The sequence below is a fragment of the Pelobates fuscus genome, chromosome 3 (assembly GCF_036172605.1).
Source record: "Pelobates fuscus isolate aPelFus1 chromosome 3, aPelFus1.pri, whole genome shotgun sequence".
NCBI classification, from domain to species: Eukaryota; Metazoa; Chordata; class Amphibia; order Anura; family Pelobatidae; genus Pelobates; species Pelobates fuscus.
The window spans coordinates 162864360-162883643 of NC_086319.1; the positions used below are offsets into that span (position 1 = coordinate 162864360).

Consider the following 19284-nt stretch of genomic DNA (forward strand, 5'->3'; position numbering starts at 1 on the left):
TTTTTTAGTTTTTTAATTGGAGGACAGCAAAATGATACAAATATTTGGTTGGGGTCAGGAGAGGAAGAGAACGAGATAAGATTGAGAGCATTAATATTGGAACAGATTATAAAGAAAGATCAAGAAGGGAAAAGTGACTGACAGGTTTATTGTGTTCCCATGTGTGGGCACAATGACTAGTAAATTTACTACATCCCAATATTCCTCAACAGACTTTTATTGGTACGCATCCAAACAAGGGAGGGAGGGGACGGTAGAGGGGTAGATGTTTGTTTCAGGCATACTATTTATGTAGGTCGCTGGATTATTCTTGTTATAGTCATCCTGTACCCATTATAGGTGCAGGGTGTGTATTGTTGTTTTGTTGTTATTTGTTTTGTGTGCTCTCCTGTCCTGCTGATGCTTGCTACCAAGTAGGTGGATTTGGCTGTGGAGCCTGTACAGCGTGTTGGTTGCAAGGATCTAGCAACGGTTATATGTACTACCTGAATAGTAAGGATTGATAATTTCCATGTTCAGGTAGATTTGCATATTGCTGTTTCTGCAGGCAGGAAAGATATTTTGTGTTAGTTATTGTCTTCCCCACCCCTGGACTGGCCATCGGGCCAAGGGGAAATCACAGGATCTCCTCTGCCAGCCTTTGCAGGGCCAGAGCTATCCAAGCGCCGGCCCTGCGGTGTGCCTTCATAGGCCAGTGGGAATATCAAATATCTCCATCACTGTCCCACAGGCACTTTACTGGGCAGTCGGGAGGTAGGAGGTAGGAGAGAGAGGACCCGGGAGCTCTATCTAGCAGCTCCAATGGGTCTTTCCTCTCGCGAGGTCAGAGCGTTGCCGCAGTTAGCGTGGCAATGTTCTGGTACTCGCGAGAGTCAACTTACAACCAGGGATGCAATCTCCCCCCTCCCTGGGCAAAGGTAAGAGGGGGGGGAAATAGAACAAAAAATAAATAAAAAAAATTATTAAATACCCGTATATACTCGAGTATAAGCCGAGGCCCCTAATTTTACCCAAAAAAACTGGGAAAACTTATTGACTCGAGTATAAGACTAGGGTGGGAAATGCAGAAGCTACTGGTAAATTTCTAAATAAAATTAGATCCTAAAAAAATTATATTAGTTGAATATTTATTTACAGTGTGTGTATATAATGAATGCAGAGTGTGTATGAGTGCAGAGTGTGATGCAGAGCCTTGGTGGGGGGTGGACCTTTTTTTTATTATTTTTTAATATTAATTTGTTTTATTAATATTTTTATTATTATTTTATTTTTATTATTAATATTTTTTTATCGTAAAATTTTATTTTATATATATATTTTTTTCGTCCCCCCTCCCTGCTTGATACATGGCAGTGAGGGTGGCTCTCACTCCCTGGTGGTCCAGTGGCATTGGCAGTTCAGTGGAGGGGAGCTGGCAGAGAGCGCTAACCTCTCGTGCAGCTCCTGTCAGCTCCCTCTGCAAGTCTTGCGGTGTAAGTCTCACGGCCGCGCTATGACCCCGCGAGACTTACACTGGGACTTGCAGAGGGAGCTGACCGGACCGGCGCGGAGGAGAATGGAGCTGACAGGAGCTGCAAGAGAAGTAAGAGCTCTCTGCCAGCCCCCCTCCTACACAGCCCAGTCTGTATTATGGCAATGTAAATTGCCATAATACAGACAGTGACTCGAGTTGGGGTTTTTCAGCACAAAAAATGTGCCGAAAAACTCGACTTATACTCTAGTATATACGGTACATGGTTTGTTAAAATAATATATATTTGCCTATATCTGCACCCTCACATACACACACTCCCCTCTCGCTCTCTCACACACAAACACAGTAGTGCATTCTTCACACACACACACACACACACACACACACATTATGTCTTACACTCCTTGTAAAACACACTAGTCCCCCTATTCTCGACACATACAAAAGATCCCCTTATAGACACACAGTGCACCAGTGGTATCCCACTTATGTAGACACCAGAGACAGAACAAATATGGGGCCTTTTTCTTCAGCAGAGCTCTAGCTGTGCTGCCCTGGAAGAGCATTGAACCAACATGCTCACTTTGACAGGGGGCGCGTTTATCATTGGTGATTACAAAACGCCACCTCTCTGGACCTGCCCCCTTTGTCTGGGCCTCTGTGATTCAAAAATGCCCGGGCTGAATATTTTTCCCAGTCCGGACCAGCCCACCTCTTAATGAATATGTTTTTTATAAGTTCCTGTATGTTTTCTGATATGATTTGGCTCATTTTTTTGAGTTTGAGTCAGAATGACAATGTTGGCAAAACTTATTGTGACAAAAGCCATTTCGCCACTGGGTTTTGGAGGGGACTACTTGCCAGCCTTTTACCCTGTGATTATGGCCCCTTTAAATTTATTTTGGCTGAGAGACCCTAATTGTGCCTATTGGCACTTTTAACATTGGTTCTTCGAACACCCGAACAGTCAAAGTGACCGCCATTCGAACAGCCATCTTGTTTGCATGGATTAAAACCGCGAATAGACTTCAGGGGGACTTAGCCGCAAATGCCCTATAACTATTTTCGGCATGAAAACCTTGCAGTTCCCGGGTCGGTCCTCCAGCGGCACTTGGCCGCAAATCTATGGAACTGTTTTGGGCATGAAATCCTGGGTTCGCCTTGGGCAAAAATATGACTTCCATAACATTTCTGTACCCCTTATCTGATCTGGGTGATTTTTGGATTTGTTGTTCACCAAGATCAGAGCTTATGGGGATATGTTGTGTTTTGGGGTACTTATGGTACTTTATAAAAATTCGTTTTTTCTGCCTGGGGATAATTAAGTTAATGCATTAACTAACTTAATTATATCACAGGCAGAGGGGAGGGATTGTTTACTGTATGTGGGAGTGTCATTCATTGTTACATTGTTTTTATATGTCTGAACATTTTGTAATTCGGTGCCCCATCAGGTCTAGGGGGTGTTCCCCTGGCCTGAGGAATTGTATATAAATCCAACCTGTACCAATAAACCTTCAGACCACTTCACCCTCAATACTGAGTTCAGTCTCTTATTGTAGGGAGCTGCTATATCACAACCAGGGATTGCTATATTCATTATACTCCCTTGGATAATCACTAGCTCTTGTTAGAGCTGTTACTTTTACGCTCTCGTGGAGGAGAGACCTTTCCCACACGGTACTGGATGTCAGCGGTTGGTCCAGAGTGGGAGGAAGACGGCGAGATTCCAGTTAAGCTACAGCGGTTGCGGAGTCTGCGGTGCTGATGGTGTCCAGTGCGGTGCTTATAGTCCTCAGTGTCCACTAGGAAGCATCTGTTGACTGATGTGCCCAGTCGGGGTGCCAGGTGGTCCGTTACACTTATGCCTAAAGGGACCACTCTAGATACCATAACAACTTAATTTCATTAAAGTGGTTATGTTGTCTGGTGTCCCAAAGCCCAAGCTCTGGGTTCTATGTTAAAACTTTTTTTCTAATTATATTTTTTAGGAATGGTATAATAATGAGTGAGGGTCCCCAGGGGCCTGGAGTCAGGTCCCTCTCTGCTGTACAGATTGAAATCTCCACATAAGCCCAAGCAGCAATGGGCGGCAGTGATTGGCTGAAATCATCAATGGTCCATCACACTTGTATGAGCTGGTATTGTCAAAGTGGGCAGTGTGCGGGTGCCTAAAGACCCTCAAATCCTTGAGCCAGTGCCAGGGGACTCCACATACAATAACTACTTCAGTTAGATAAAGTGGTTATGTTGACTAGAGTGTTTCTCGGGTGCTACACAGTTGTGAAGTGCAAAATAAGGACCAATTATACTGCACAGAGGAGGCAATTTTTATAAAGCACTACATACACTCATTGCTTAAAATTCAAGTTTCTGAATCTGTTAAATGATGTATTGTATTTATGTATATATATATTTTTTTTTTTACAAGTAAACTGCCTTGTTCTACACATCTGCTTCTGGAGACAGATGGTAACCTACAAGGCCGATCTACTCTTTGTCTGGAACGCAGAAGTCTAGGTTCCACTGTCCATCATGGTCAGCTGTCTCATTGTGAAGCAATGACCCACACAAATTCATTATACTTCTTTTATAGCCATCCCGATGGAGACAAAAGGAGCCCAACACAAACTTTTAAAAAGCCAACAAAACCGACACAGTACCCTTCTAAATTCAGGCAGGAGAGGCAAGAAAAAAAAAAAAAGAAAAAAAATCAAAAGTGCTGATAAAGGGGCCTGAAAAGCCTATAAGGAAAGGATGACATAGAACAAATACAGGGAGTGGGTAATTTTCAGAGCTAAGTAAATAATTGTTAAAAGAACCCCTACTGTTAGCTTACCTGTTTTAAAGAATAGGAAAATTGTATTAAGTAGATAAAAAAAAAAAAGTGCCATTCCCAGATAACACTTGCTGAAGCTGTGATTTCTATATTAATCAGTTGTGAGAATATATATATATATATATAAAAAATTGAAAGTCAAAGTGATGTCGGAGCCAGGTGTTTTTTTTTTTTTTGGTTTGGTTTTTTTTAAGCTGCATAAATCAGGCTGCTGTTGTCTGCTGAGATGAACACCTATAAATCAGTAGGTAAACTGGGTATTGAAAAGGTAGGGAACTTTGCTGCCAAAATAAAGAGATAAAACATTTCAACTCAATGGCTAGGCAGGAATTCAAAGCACTTAAAAGAACTGTGAGCAAGGCAAATGTCTGTACTGTTCTATTAAACATTTAAATGCCATTTCCCAGACATTCCACGAACCACCAACACAATGGGACATTTCTAAAAGGAAACTGCAAAGATGACATCAATCTTATTCCCTAACAAACAGACTGGAAAAGGAAAGGATAACTGAACAACAAACTAATGTAGAAATTGCTACATGTTTAAATAGACTATAGTTTATTGTGGTTATGGGTGAAGTTCTTTCAGTTTTGGTCAATCCATTTAAAGGGATACTATAGTCCCCCAGACCACTTCTGCTCATTGAAGTGGTCTGGGTGAAGTGTTCCAGTCCCACTTAGTTCTGCAATGTAAAACACGCTGTTTTCGAGAAACTGCAATAATTACATTGCAAGACTAAGACTGCCGCCAGTAGCCGTCTATCAGAAGGATATCGGTGCTGTGATCTGATAAGTGTTAAAAGGGGTTTTTAAAAACTTTTATAAGCTGGTGGTGCGAGGGAGAGCGGTACGAGAGGGCTCTATAGTGTTAGGAATACAGATTTCACAGCTTTACTTTTGGTGCAAGCATCATTTAATCCATCTATACCCGGTGCCAACTAAACCATATTTAGTGACGGACAGATGAGATCTATGCACAAAATGCCAGACAGCCACTAGAGGTGGTTCCTGTAGTATCACTAAGTAAAACTACGTGCATGAGGACGCCCGGCACCATCTAAATCCCTATAGATAAGAATTGAGCCAAGGCTTTCCTAAGAGGATAGCCGTATACAGGCAACACGCATGTACATTAGGTTGGTCCCGTCAGCTGACGATGGTGAAAAAGGAACACAACCCAACAGTGATGGACATCAGAGCTGGAAACAGTTATGGTTTTTAAAAAAAAAAAAAAAAATGTTTTTCATGGACTGGGGTAGGGGGATGCACATGGGCAGAGACACATTTTAGTGTTAGGAATACATTTTTGTATTCCAATCACTAAAGTGTTCCTTTCATTTTCACAAATTAAATCTGAATGGAGCAAGAAACCAAAAGCAGAAATAGCTCTGCAAAGATTCTCTAACTTTGCTATAGTCACAACGTGTTATTTGCCTGTTTTACCATCAAGATTTATTTTGCAAAAAAATGCGGTGTTTTGTGAATTTCCCCAAGTGCCTTAGCCTCTGCTATCCCATAGTCTATCTTTTTGTCATAGTGTGTGCTGTATGTCATTTGCGTTTCTAAAAGTTTAGCTTAGAAGTGGACATCCTGAATTTAAATCATAATTTCCAAATCCCAGTGACAGCTACTAATTCAGTCATGTACTAAATAATTTTTCTTTCGTAGCATTACTGAGAGCAATCACGAAATATAATTATAACTTATAAAGCCTTATAGATCCTACTTGTCTGCAGCCTCCTCATACAGGGGTGTATGCATGAGTCAATCCATGTAGATAGTAACCATAGCTATGTAAAAAAGGATAAACAGTATAAAATTTAAAGTAGAAAATCATACTTTCATTTCACACAATTTGCCCTAAAGGGACATTTTAAAAACTAACCATAGCAGCTGATTATAATAGAGGAGAGGGATGCTGTCTTCTCATCTTTAGCATTCTGAAAGCGTGAAAGTTAACTTTGTGTAATATAGCTTGTATTAGTGATGTCCAAGGTTGCATGGATAATGCAGAGAATGATTTATGTGTCATATGATGTATTTACACTAACACATTAACGGAATAGCTTGCCATAATTTTTAAACATTTACCAATTTGTGGCTCAGGTTAGGCTAACTGTAATAAGTCAAGGAATACTAAGCAACAAAACACCTTCAGCTCTTAGAATCTGCACCTTTTTAACTGATAATGTAAAACACTGCAGTCTGAGAAATGACAATGTCTACATTTTCCCTGGATGAGACAAAAGTAATGAAATCTGATAACCTCATTGTGTCTGCGCTGGAATAAAGGAAAGTTTCATGGCTCTTGATTTTAATTGAAAGAAAAAAAAAAAGAAGGATGCCCCCATCAGTCTAAACATATATAATAAAGAACCACACACTGAAACATTAAAAAAATTATATTTATTTTTCTAATGTAGATTGCTTCTTTAATGAAATTGAGTAGCTTTTAAACAGAAAATGCTTTTTATTCTTGCTTGTAAAAATGTCTCTTTAACCAACAATAGCCATTATCAGTTAATTTAACAAGTGCTTCTTGGCATGGTCTTGCTGATAAAAGGTCTCATGTAGAAAGAACAGCTGTTTTACCAATAAGCACATTAGTTTACCACATGTCTTTGCTACATCTTTACACAGCAGCTGAATATTTTACATCTGTAGTGTCAGAGTGTCATAGTATATCTGTCATCAGAGACCAACTTCACTTGCATCAACAGAGTATTAAAAAGAAAACAATCCATCTTACATTATAATAAATTATTGCTGTGGAAATACAACATGGAAAATACATTGTCACCAGCGTGGGCTATAGGCCCAGCCGAGACAGTGGGGAGAGTGTGGAAGTGACAGGGTTAGTGACACCAGACCCCTGGTTACCTGTTGCTAGTCCCAGCAACCACTCAATTAACCCCTGCAATCCCTTCTACACTAACCCCCTAGTACACACTTTACTGCCACCACCAAGACTTTTAAACACGGGCATCTTAGGTTACCCCACACACAGGAGAATTATAGAATCACAGTTCTACTTTTACTGATCAAACACATATAATTAACCCTTTTTGGCAACGTGTTTATCTGAGCTTTTCTTTGGAGGGTGAAGCTCATAGGGAACAGAGACACAAGCTGATTAAGTAAACATTTAATCTGACAAAAAAGATTCACAGTGCTGAGTACAAAATACAGAAATAAATGACATACAGATAACAAATTGCAAAACAGTACATATATTTACCCCATATAGAATTCTTGTGGGAATCTTAGATGGTATTGATCTCCTAGAAGTTACTGACAAAAGAAAAATGAATAACTGAACTCCCTGGATAGTCCAGCACCCTCATTAAATATGTAAACTAGTTATTTCTCAGTGGGCAGACCATTGCCCACTCTATGAAATTCCTTGTGTCCAGCTCTGGTGATGGCTATCTAGATGTTTTATGGTCTAGGCCTGGTGCAAGATCAAAGACCACAATAAATGTCATCCCAAGGTTTACAAAAAAACAACAACTCTTAACATATGTAAACACACATCAAACAAGAACTCATGCTTTTGGCGTGACATACATTAAAAGGGATATTCTAAAAACCTTAACTACTAGAGGTAAATAGAGTAGTCAGTGATGCAGTCCTGGTACTTGTCTCATTGTTTCAAGCAATAGCATCACTTCTTCAGTGAGCAAATGTAATCATAAGATGGAAATGAAATGCATCCAAAACCACTCTTCTGATTCACTGTACATACACATATATACACAAAATTGACACCCCTAAACAATAGATGAGAAAGGTAGCATGTGGTCAGTGGAATATAATTGGTTTGCTACACTAAAGCAGAAATCTATAAGGCTGTACGCCAAAGATACAAGCCTTTTAAGTACCCCCCCAACCACTTAGGAGGACAACTACCTCTTTGCCACTTACATCCATCCTTGCATCTTGTTCTATTGTGGTGTTTGTCTTCCCTATAAATTCTCAGTTTCTAGTGTATTTGTGAATAACGGAGTTTCACAGCAATAAAAAGAAAAAAAAACGTAATGTGTTTTATAAATAGTAATAAATGTGTTTTGAAATTAGATTGGGTGAAATAAATTAGTCTTCGTTAAAACAGCCATTTGTATTTTAAACATGTATCTGCAGGAATACCCTTACCTATTGTCACACTGACTATGCTTTCGACGCACATTTGCATCAAGTGTGTGTTTGTCAGTCAGTGTCTGTCACCCGGATCGCGTAGGAAAGGTGTTTTGTACTCGCCTTTTTTCCCCTACACTGTGCTGGTCTTGCTGCGGCTGACCCCACCTCCGTGGCTGAGATAAATCGATCTTGATGATCTCAACCAATCGAGTGCTTTTGCATAGGAATTGTACATGTGTGGAAAATGGCTGTGTTGCATTAATCAGCATCTCCTAATAGAGATGTATTGAATCAAGGCATCTCGATGGGGAACATTCAGTGCCTCAATGCAGAGCATGGAGATGCTGAACACAGAATGCACCTCTCTCTGCCACTAGAGGGTTTACTAGGCAGCAATGTAAACATTGTATTTTCTCTCAAGAACTATTGTTGCTATTGGAAAGCCTGCAGGGACAGGCAAACAACATTAGAATGACTAAGCTGAACTATAGTGTCCATTTAAGAATGACATTTTTGTCACTGAAAATAAGGATTTGTTAGTTTAAAAAAAAAAAAAAAATAGTTCCAACTTTCTTTAGCTGGCTCCTAAATTTAAAGCAAATTTGGCAAGCCCTGTTGTAAACCACAATATTTACTTTTGTTAAACCACAAAAAAAATATAGAACAGGTCAGTTTATTTATTTTGTAAACATATGATCCTACAGGCATGAAACACAAATCAAGGTACAAAGGTGCCTTTTGTGGACCTTTGAGCCATGACACATTGACTAACAACAAGATCTGCTGAAAGAAACCTGAAAACCTTTTGTATTAATAGTATTTAGTGTGATTAAATCTTTTACTCAATGAATTAAGAAATTAAGACAAGCAAAGGGAAGGTTATAAAATAAATCAATAGTTTATTAAAATTATAAATTTGATGTAAAATTAAGCTTGTTCTTAATAGATTCAAAGCAATGTTTAAAAGGGACACTATAGGCATCCAGGCTACTTTAACCCCTTAAGGACCAAACTTCTGGAATAAAAGGGAATCATGACATGTCACACATATCATGTGTCCTTAAGGGGTTAAAGGACCACTCTAGTGCCAGGAAAACATACTCGTTTTCCTGGCACTAGAGTGCCCTGAGGGTGCCCCCACCCGCCCGGCTCTGGAAAGGGGAAAGTGTTTAAAACGTACCTTTTTCCAGCGGTGGGCGGAGAGCTCTCCTCCTCCCCGTCGGCTGAATGCGCACGCGCGGCAAGAGCTGCGCGCGCATTCAGCCGGTCACATAGGAAAGCATTCATAATGCTTTCCTATGGACGCTTGCGTGCTCTCACTGATTTTAACAGTGAGAATCACGCAAGCGCCTCTAGCGGCTGTCAATGAGACAGCCACTAGAGGAAATAGGGGGAGGCTTAACCCATTCACAAACATAGCAGTTTCTCTGAAACTGCTATGTTTATGAAAAAATGGGTTTAACCCTAGAAGGACCTGGCACCCAGACCACTTCATTAAGCTGAAGTGGTCTGGGTGCCTAGAGTGGTCCTTTAACTCATTGAAGTGGTCTGGGTGCCTAGAGTGGTCCTTTAACTCATTGAAGTGGCCTGGGTACAGTGTCACTGTACCTCTGTTAAACATTGCAATTTTAGACAGCCCTGAGGGAAGAGGCACACTTTATCCTTTAATGTATATAAATGTTGCAACATGAAGATCCACTCCTTTATATACAGTACTTGCTACATAAATGGCTTTTTTTATCAAGATTAAGTATTTTTCTGGGGGTGGGGGGGGTGGGGACGACGACAGACAGACAGACTTTAGGCCTCTATTATTTAAGAATTAATTATTGTACATCCATGAAAACAGTGACTTGCTTTTAAAAGGATTATTCCAAGCACCATGGGAACTTTGGTGATTTGAAGTGGTCTTCGCGCCTTTGATCTTAAGTGGTCATGTGTAGCGTTTATACTCCTTAGCTGCTAAAGGTGTAACTCACATCTTGCCAAATCCTGTCCTCCACTCAGTCCATCCCCCCTGACCTCAAGGACTTGGCTATGGAATGGAGGCAAATTTTAGTATGCAACAGGGGCTTTTGGAGAGGCTTGAAGACCAGCCTCTTATCTGGTCCAAAGAGTCCATGAATGGAAGTGTGTGCATTTACATAATGCAGGAACGCAAATTAGGGAAATTAAATATGTGGTTAAATGCAAATATTGTTGATTTTTATTGTACTTATAAATTGTATTTGTATTATATGGTTCATGTATTCATCTTAAAGGATCACTATAGGGTCAGGAACACAAACATGTATTCCTGGCCCTATAGTGTTAAAACCACCACCTAGCCCCCCTGGGCCCCTCCATAAATATAGCAAAATCTTACTGTTTTCAAGCCTGAAGCTGTAACTCTGCATGCTGTTTGCCTCAGAAAAACAAGCAGTCTGCTGATATCATCAGAAGTGGTAGTCTGATCCAATCACAATGCTTCCCCAAAGGATTGGCTGAGACTGACAAAGAGGCAGATCAGGGGCAGAGCCAGCATGATTCAAACACAGCCCTGGCCAATCAACATTTCCTCATAGAGATGAATTGAATCAATGAATCTCTATGAGGAAAGTTCAGTGTCTGCATGCAGAGGGAGGAGATACTGAATGTTTGGATGCATTTTAGGCAGCCATGACCCAGGAAGGATCTCCAACAGCCATCTGAGAAGTGGCCAGTGAAGTTATCACTAGGCTGTAATGTAAACACTGCATTTTCTCTGAAAATACAGTGTTTACAGCAAAAATTAAATAAGCTTTAGTGGTTCTGGTAACTATGGTGTCCCTTTAAATGCTTGTTTGCTAATGTTGTTGATATTTGTATTTTATTGAAGCTATCACAGTAACCTACATGTTATGAGCATACGGGCTAGTCCTGAGTAAAATAAAGCATGGTATGTTAGTTCCTTTTGGAACGGTGTGTTTTTAGAGGTCTCAGTTACAAAATCTTTGGGCCTGTTGTCTGGCTGCACTATCCCTCTAGCCCAGGGGCAAATCAAAAAGAGAACTAGTCCTGAGAGCCGCAAGTGTCTTTTTATAGACATTAGCTATCACATTACAAGCAGAAGTGCATACCTGTCTGGAAGGAAAGTTGCAGGTTGGACAATACCTGCCTGGAATGAAAGCTTCGGTGACTGGGGCTGAAGTGTTTCAGGGTGCCAGCAAGCGGCTAGGAAGTGGACCGGGAGGTGGTACTCAGGCGGAGTACAGGAGCTCCGTCACATGGCCTTTCTTCAATTTAAAAAGGCTTTGTTTTCCTGGCACAATAGGATCCCTTTAAAGGGACACTAAAGTCCCCCAGACTACTTTAACTCAATCTGGTTTGTTTTCGAAACTGCAATGTTGTATAAACGCCTTCATGCAAATGCTGGGTTCTTGGATGAGAGTACATGCAATATTAATCTGTATAATGATTTTTTTATTTTTTTTTTAACTCTCCCCTTCTAGTACCATCTCCTGCACTGTTTTTCCTCTCCCCACACACATTTATGCTCAAAAAAATATTTAGACTTGAGAAAGAGAGGTTCTCTCAAAATCTTGTCATTCCAAAATTCCTTAGTCCAATAGAAAAGATATCACAACATATTCATTTCATGTTATTTTACACACACCAAAAAAAAAAAAAAAAAAAAAAAAATTTTATATATATATATATATATATATATATATATATAAAAAAATCAAAATAAATAATAGTTCTCTGGCTGTTTATCACAGTAACTACTCAAGGTTTTTTTTGTTGCTGTCCATGTCTCAGACTTTACTACATCTATACTATACTGTCCATGTCTCAGACTTTACTACATCATAGAAAATTAAGATACTGAGGCCGTGTCATGGGGCTGGTTGCAACCTGATTGAGAAAGTGTTAACAGCTTGAAAATCACATACGCTTCACAGTTTTAAACAGGTTCAAGTTGAAAAAATATATATGTATTTCTTGTATTTAAAATAACAAAGAAAATAAAATGCCAAATTGTCTTCATTCCTGTTAACATTTTAGAACACTAAATGTGATTTTCCAGTTAGAGAAAATATTAAAAGGCCTGATTACATCAGAATTTTTTTTAAATATAATTTTAATATAAATATGTTATATTATTTCCCCGCTGTTAGTTTTGCTCACACTCTTTCCATAATATTTTGAAACAAGCAAATAAGTTTCTCCATAATCTGTATTAGAGCCAAAAACCTAACATGTAACATTAACATTTAAAATGATCCTAATGCAGAGCGTAAGGACATCCAGCATCACTTAGGTGAGAAAAAAACACCTGGAATTCCCTCTAGTGGCTGTCTGGTAGACAACCACTAGAGTTGGAGTTAAAGGACCACTATAGGCACCCAGACCACTTCAGCTTAATGAAGTGGTCTGGGTGCCAGGTCCAGCTAGGATTAACCCTTTTTTCTATAAACATAGCAGTTTCAGAGAAACTGCTATGTTTATAATAGGGCTATTCCAGCCTCTAGTGGCTGTTTCATTGACAGCCGCTAGAGGCGCTTCCTCGCTTCTCACTGTGATTTTCACAGTGAGAAGACGCCAGCGTCCATAGGAAAGCATTGAGAATGCTTTCCTATGGACTGGCTGAAGGCGCGCGGCTCCTGCGCATTCAGACGATGACGTCACTATGGAGGAGGAGAGTTCCCCGCCTGGCGCTGGAGAAAGAGGTAAATTTAACCCCTTCCACCCCATAGAGCCCGACACTATAGTGGTCCTTTAACCCTGCAATGTCATTTTTGCAGTTTATCAATAACTACAATAATTACAATTGCAGGGTTAAGGGAAGTGGTCTGGGTGCCTATAGTATCCCTCAAAGTGTCCTTTCTTGCACATGTTACTGTAAATATTTTCGACTGTATATATGTGTTATGGTAGTTGACCAAAGATTGACAAAAATCCATTTTGGCTGTACACTATCTTTCGGGTGTAGTTGAGTGTAGAATAAACTTCACTACAAAGTTATAATTGATGCTGAAGCTCTATATATCTCCATTGTTTGTTTTGCCACGATCAGGGAGCACAAATTGCGAATTTGGTTGCAACAAAAGAATAGTAATGCTATGCCGAAAGCACTAGGAAAAAGATACATCCTATACAAGTGGGTTAAGGCAATTAAAGCAATGTTACCTTTAATGTATAAACTTTACCAAAAGTAACTGCTACTTGTAATACAGATTCTTCTGGGAATTGTTGGAATTCCATCCTCGCAATTATTTAACAAATTGTAACAATGCTATTTTGCTTTTCATTGCAATTAACAGGTTTGTGAGTATTCATTAGTATGCAAATGTCAGTCCATTTTCACAGAACTGCTAACAGATGCTAAAAAAAAAAAATACTGGAGGCCCTGAAGGGAATGGAAAGGAAGCAGACTGAATTTGATTCCAGTATTCAAAAGCTGAGGCTATTTTTTTTTTTTTTTATCTCATCTTGCCAACAAATTAAAAAAATAAAAATAAATAAATGAAAATAAAACATACATACACCTGTGAAAACCACTTTAACAACACAACAAAAATGAAACCACTGGCTAACCCATTGCCAGTCATACAATGGTATTCATTCTGAGGACTGTGGTTTTGAGATGAAGTGGCTATGAGGTCAATGTATATGGAATTTTTTTTTTTTTTTTGAGGGCTTTAAGAGTAAATATTGCCTACAAAAACGGGATACTTGTAACAGAGGTGATAGCGTGGCAATTCAAATTAAATATATAAAATATAGTATAAAGGACTTTCTTTTTCTTTATAAATTCTTTATTTTTGGTGCAGTTTCAGCGAGTACATAGAAAAGTAATCATGCCACAACATTAGATGCACAATAAAACATTCACAATACAGTCGACTTATGTGTTGGGCCGAGTCGAGTTATGCACATTTTGTGTTGGTGTGGGCTATGTGGTTGTAGCGAGGATCCGGACATGCCAGTGGTGTGTGTTTCTATGTGGCTGTTGTCGTCCCGAGGGGACTATACGACTATGTTAGAACACTGGCACAGGTTATGGCCTTGGTAATCACTTAGTTCCTTGTGTGGTTTGATGTGTGTCCTGGTGGGTAACAGGTAGGATCTAAGCCTTTATGTCTCGTCTAAGTGTGAGTGCGGGATGAGATGGAGTTCAGTTTATGTGATGTACTATGGGGGCTCCTTAGAGGGCTGTGCCCTGTAACCCTGGGCATTCGGGGGGGGGGGGGGGGGAGATGAAGCACACTAGTTGAACCTAGGCCGTCGTTTCATCGTCACAGGGCCGTATGGTCGGTGTCACCCAGTGAGGGTGGGTCAGCGGACCAGGTTATGTGTGGTTTAGGTCGTCTTCAAAAGAGATATCAAAACAGGGTGCGATATACATTGAATATAGATAGCATAAAAACATAATAACAGTAAATGAAAATAAGAGTAATAGTCTGGTGTGACCAATGCAGGTTTCAGGTTGCCGGTCCCGGCAGAGTTGTGGCTGGTGCCCTGGTGTTAGTGGACAGTCCCAGAGTAGTCAATAGAGCCGGTCCTTCTCCTACATTGGAGATCTTGTAATGTAGGTCATCTTTAGTCACCCATAGTGTCCTGGGAGTAGCCCATTTGTACTTGAGGCCCGCTGCTTGCAGGGTGGTCGTGATGGGTTGCATGCTTTTGCGCCAAAGGAGAGTGTCTCTACTCAAGTCCTGAAAGAAGGTAATTCTGTGTGTTTCAAAGTCTTTCATTGTTTTCTCTTTGATGGCCATCATCAGGGCTATCTTGTCTGTCAGGGATTGACATCGTAGGATGATGTCACGCGGGGCTGCTTTCGGTGCCTGCTGCGGTTTTGCAATGCGATATACTCCGTCAAACATGAAGTGTTTCGCTTGTCTGTTGGGGAGGAGTGCAGCTACCAGGCGTCTGATAAAGTGGGGCAGTTCGTCCAGTAATACCACCTCTGATACCCCCCTGATTTTAATGTTTTTTCTCCTGCCCCTATCATCCAGTATAGCCAATTGCTTGATGGTGTTTGCTTGTGTGGATTGTATTTGGGAGACTGTGTCTTTAAGGGTAATGATGTCTTGGCGTATTTCTCTCACCTCTTGTTCTGCGGCCTGGGTTCTTGCCGTTACTGCCTGTACCTCTGCCGCCAGCCCTTTTAAGTCAGCTTGCCACATGTGCTGAAGGTTCTTTTGGAGACCAGCCAGCATGTCCTGGATGTCTCGTTTCGATGCCGGTGCCGTGTCATCCTGGGTGTGCATACTTGCGCTTCCCGCGCCTGCCTTAATCACACTGTGAGTGGAGTCTTCGTCCTCTGACCCCTCGGGCGATGTCGCCTCCATGTCTTGGGTCCGTGCAGGCGGAGGGGATTGCAGCATGCTGCATATGTCCCTTTGTGGCTTGGGGGTGCTCGGGATCGCTTTGTGGGTTTTCCGCCCCATTTCTTCCGTGGTGTGGAAGTCGGCGTCGTAGAGTAGTGAGTTCCCGCCGAGCCACGAAGTCAGCTCCCTGGTTAGGTGGCGTTCACTCGTGCGGTAGGTCCCGGATCCCTTGGTTCGGCGTTTGGTGCCCGATTTTTGAAAAAAAGGCATCTGCGAGATCCGCCGGGAGTCCTGAGAGTGACCCTGCGGTTCTTTTCAGTCGATGGGCTGTTGGTGCCGTGTTTGGGCCGGTTTTGCACGCTGGCTTGTCGGAGCTGTGGTAAATGGCGACCGCTGCAGTGTGCCGCTAGCTCCGCCCCCTCCAGGACTTTCTTTTTCATTTATTACATAAAGCATGTAAAATCCAGGGGAATGTTCATTAGTGATCAAATGACAAGCAACTGGTAAAATAATAATAAAAAAAATAAAAAAAAATAAAGGGCAATGTAACAGAGTTGGGAAAAGCACTATTTATTTTTTTTCCCTAGAAATTTTTTATTTAGTTTTTTAAGTTTGGCAATTGGTTACAGTTTACTAGCATTTTGGAAGCTTTCATAAACTGGAGACAGACTAGAATTGAGATAAAACAAATCAGAATTTAATCTTCTAAATGCAAAAGGGTAGGGCTAATCTCATTACTTTAATGGTATGAACACAATCACTGTTACCTCTAATTTCATAAGGGAAAACATCAAATGCACTACAAATATTTTATGGTACACGGAATCAACATTATTATTATTGCCATTTATATAGCGCCAACAGAATCCTTAGCTCTTTAAATAGGACAATTACAAGAAAACTTACAAGAACGATACATTGTAGTGTAGTTGAATGAACGGTGAATTTCAAATTTTGGACACAAAAAAGCTGGATTGGAAACGTTTGCAAAGTCCTCTATAGTCACAACCATTTTATTTCAGCATGAAGTTTAACATTTGGTTTTCAACTATAATTCACTGTTTAGTGAATACAGACCTTGGTTAAGAGAATGTTATACTATTCTAAAATGTATTAAACTGATAATACAAGTGGCCAATATTTTTGATCAGCGACTTAATACGTTATTAAAGTTTTCTTTTAATATTATGAACAAGTAACTACTTACTGCATTATGCATTTTATACCCTACCCCAGACATAGGCAACCTTCGGCACTCTAGATGTTTTGGACTGCACCTCCCATGATGCTTTGCCAGCATTCTGGGTGTAAGAGCATTATGGGAGATGTAGTCCACAACATATGGAGTGCCGAAGGTTGCCTATCCCTACCCTATGCAGTTTATATATTTGACACTAGTTAACCTCATAACTTAGTTGACTGTGTATATGGGAGACCTTACACTCATCATAGATACTATTAATTACACCAAAGGTATGAATTGACCATAGCATTGTATATGTATGGATGATCTATGAGAACATAACATGTTATGACTTGGTTTGCGTGGTATTCCCACAAGAATTACCATGTAGGCTGCTAAATTAATAACGAGACTTGTGATGCAATATTAAGGCTGTTATGTCTTACTCATCCAAATCTGCTCATTTATATTCGCCTAGAGGCACTATATAAGATAATATATGCTCATGTACACAGCTACTTGTACTAGGAGGAAATGCCTGAAAATTCACTTAATTGATAATCAAGAATAGAAATGATGCACAACAGGTCAATATTAAACAAAAATACTCAAGCTGGCAGAATACAACCCAAGGCATAGCAATACATAGCACTCTGCATTCAACTTCTTACACTAAACAACACTCTTCATACTATATCCCAAATAACCCTTTAGCAATATTACCCTCAAATTGCCAGCTAGCTACTCAATCATCTTTATCCTGAATCCCAATGCCAAGTCTTTGTCACCAAGCAACTCTAAAGGAGCATTATATCTTTAGCACCCTGCAGGCCTCCTCATCCCTAATAATATCACCAATCAAGAAATTAAAGAAAGCCAAAACACTTAGATATAGTGCAAACAATCTAGACTCCCCTTGGGGTATAATACACCCCTTCAATATGACATGGAGAGCCTTGGTAGTCAGGATCCCCTTCATCTTCTAACTTTGCACCCCAGTATTTAGAAGTTCCTTTCATTCATCAACCCCCCATTAGACCCCAGTTCACACATATTAGACAGGCCTCTTGTCTGTAATGGTTCCCCAGTACAGCAAATCAAACTGCATGTATATTCAGGATTTCAGTGCACAATTCGCATTGTATGTATAAATGCACATTATATATCACATATATACATACAACATAGATACCATCCCACAGCCTGTAATACTCTGAATTCAGGAGCTCCCCATTTAATCAGACCCCATTATACACTTTCTCCCAAAATCTGTATAGCTACTTCCATTTAACTCTTCATTTACCCCTTCTATCCCCCCAGTATCTGACACCCCATCTCCTCCCCCCCCCAATCATGTCCCAGTCTAATATCCAATGATCCCGATATCAGGGATTTAATGACTGACTCCCCCTCCCTTACCAGCCAGCTCGTCAGGCTCCAGCCCGCTGTCCGCGTCTGTCCCGCAGATGACGAAGTAATGAGCCAGACGGCAAGGGGGAGCTGCCGCCCCGGCAGCGGTGGAGGTGGTCATCCTGCGGAAGATACCGGCTCAGTGCGCGCTCCGCGGGCTCTCCATCCCGGGATCACTCCGCCAGGCAGCACCGAACTGACTGCGCTAAACCCGCCCACTACAGTGCGCGGCCACATTCACCCCGCCCAACCTCGCGCGCGGCCGTGTGGAGTCCACTCCCTCACAATGCGCAGAACCCGTGCGCCCCACCCAGCATAGTCAGAGAGCCTTGATGGGCGGGGCTCTAGACTGTGCCGACTCCGCCTCTCCCTCGGCGCGTGCATTTTAACCACTGCCTCTCACCCCGCAGCGCGTGAACGTCGGCTCCGCCTTCTGTCTGGGCGCGTGCTTTACTCTATCTCCGCCGATTAACTCTATCTCCGCCGTTCGGCCGTTCGGCCTGGCTGGAGGGATCGGGTCCTTCTGTCTCTGGACTGTGCCACCTACACTGTTATTCCAAACACCCCTCCTTGGCTGAACGGAACATTCCATTCATTGTTATTGTAATACCATCAGCTGCATTCCATGGAATCCAAATATATTTATTTCAATGCATTGCAAGTAAAATTTTGTATGTAAGTAGCCTATACCATTTTAGAGGTTTATTCACTAAAAGAGAAATTGCAGAAAATATGTTAAATTAGCCAAACTGTCACTATTGCTGTGTTAGAGAATTTTACAGATCAGCTGTTTTAGTGTTGATTTTGCCTTTCAGGTTTAAATCAGTGCAATTCACAGTTCTGTGAATAACCCTGTGAAGAAATTACAGAGTTATTTAATTTATTTTACTTTTTTCCATTCGGTAGCTGTAAGTACAGAACACCGACCACCCACCTGACTCATT

At 40.9% G+C, this 19284-nt stretch overlaps 1 protein-coding gene across 4 annotated transcripts in view; it reads right to left on the reverse strand.

The window, feature by feature from the left end:
* Nucleotides 1–18546, reverse strand: part of DENND5B (DENN domain containing 5B) — a 135798-nt gene extending 117252 nt beyond the window's left edge. For all 4 annotated transcript variants that reach the window (XM_063447612.1, XM_063447610.1, XM_063447611.1 and 1 more), the window contains exon 1: nucleotides 18350–18546. In XM_063447612.1, the coding sequence (XP_063303682.1) occupies nucleotides 18350–18461 (112 nt within the window). In that variant the 5' untranslated portion in view covers nucleotides 18462–18546. The remainder of the gene's footprint in view (nucleotides 1–18349) is intronic.
* Between the last annotated feature and the right edge of the window lie 738 nt (nucleotides 18547–19284).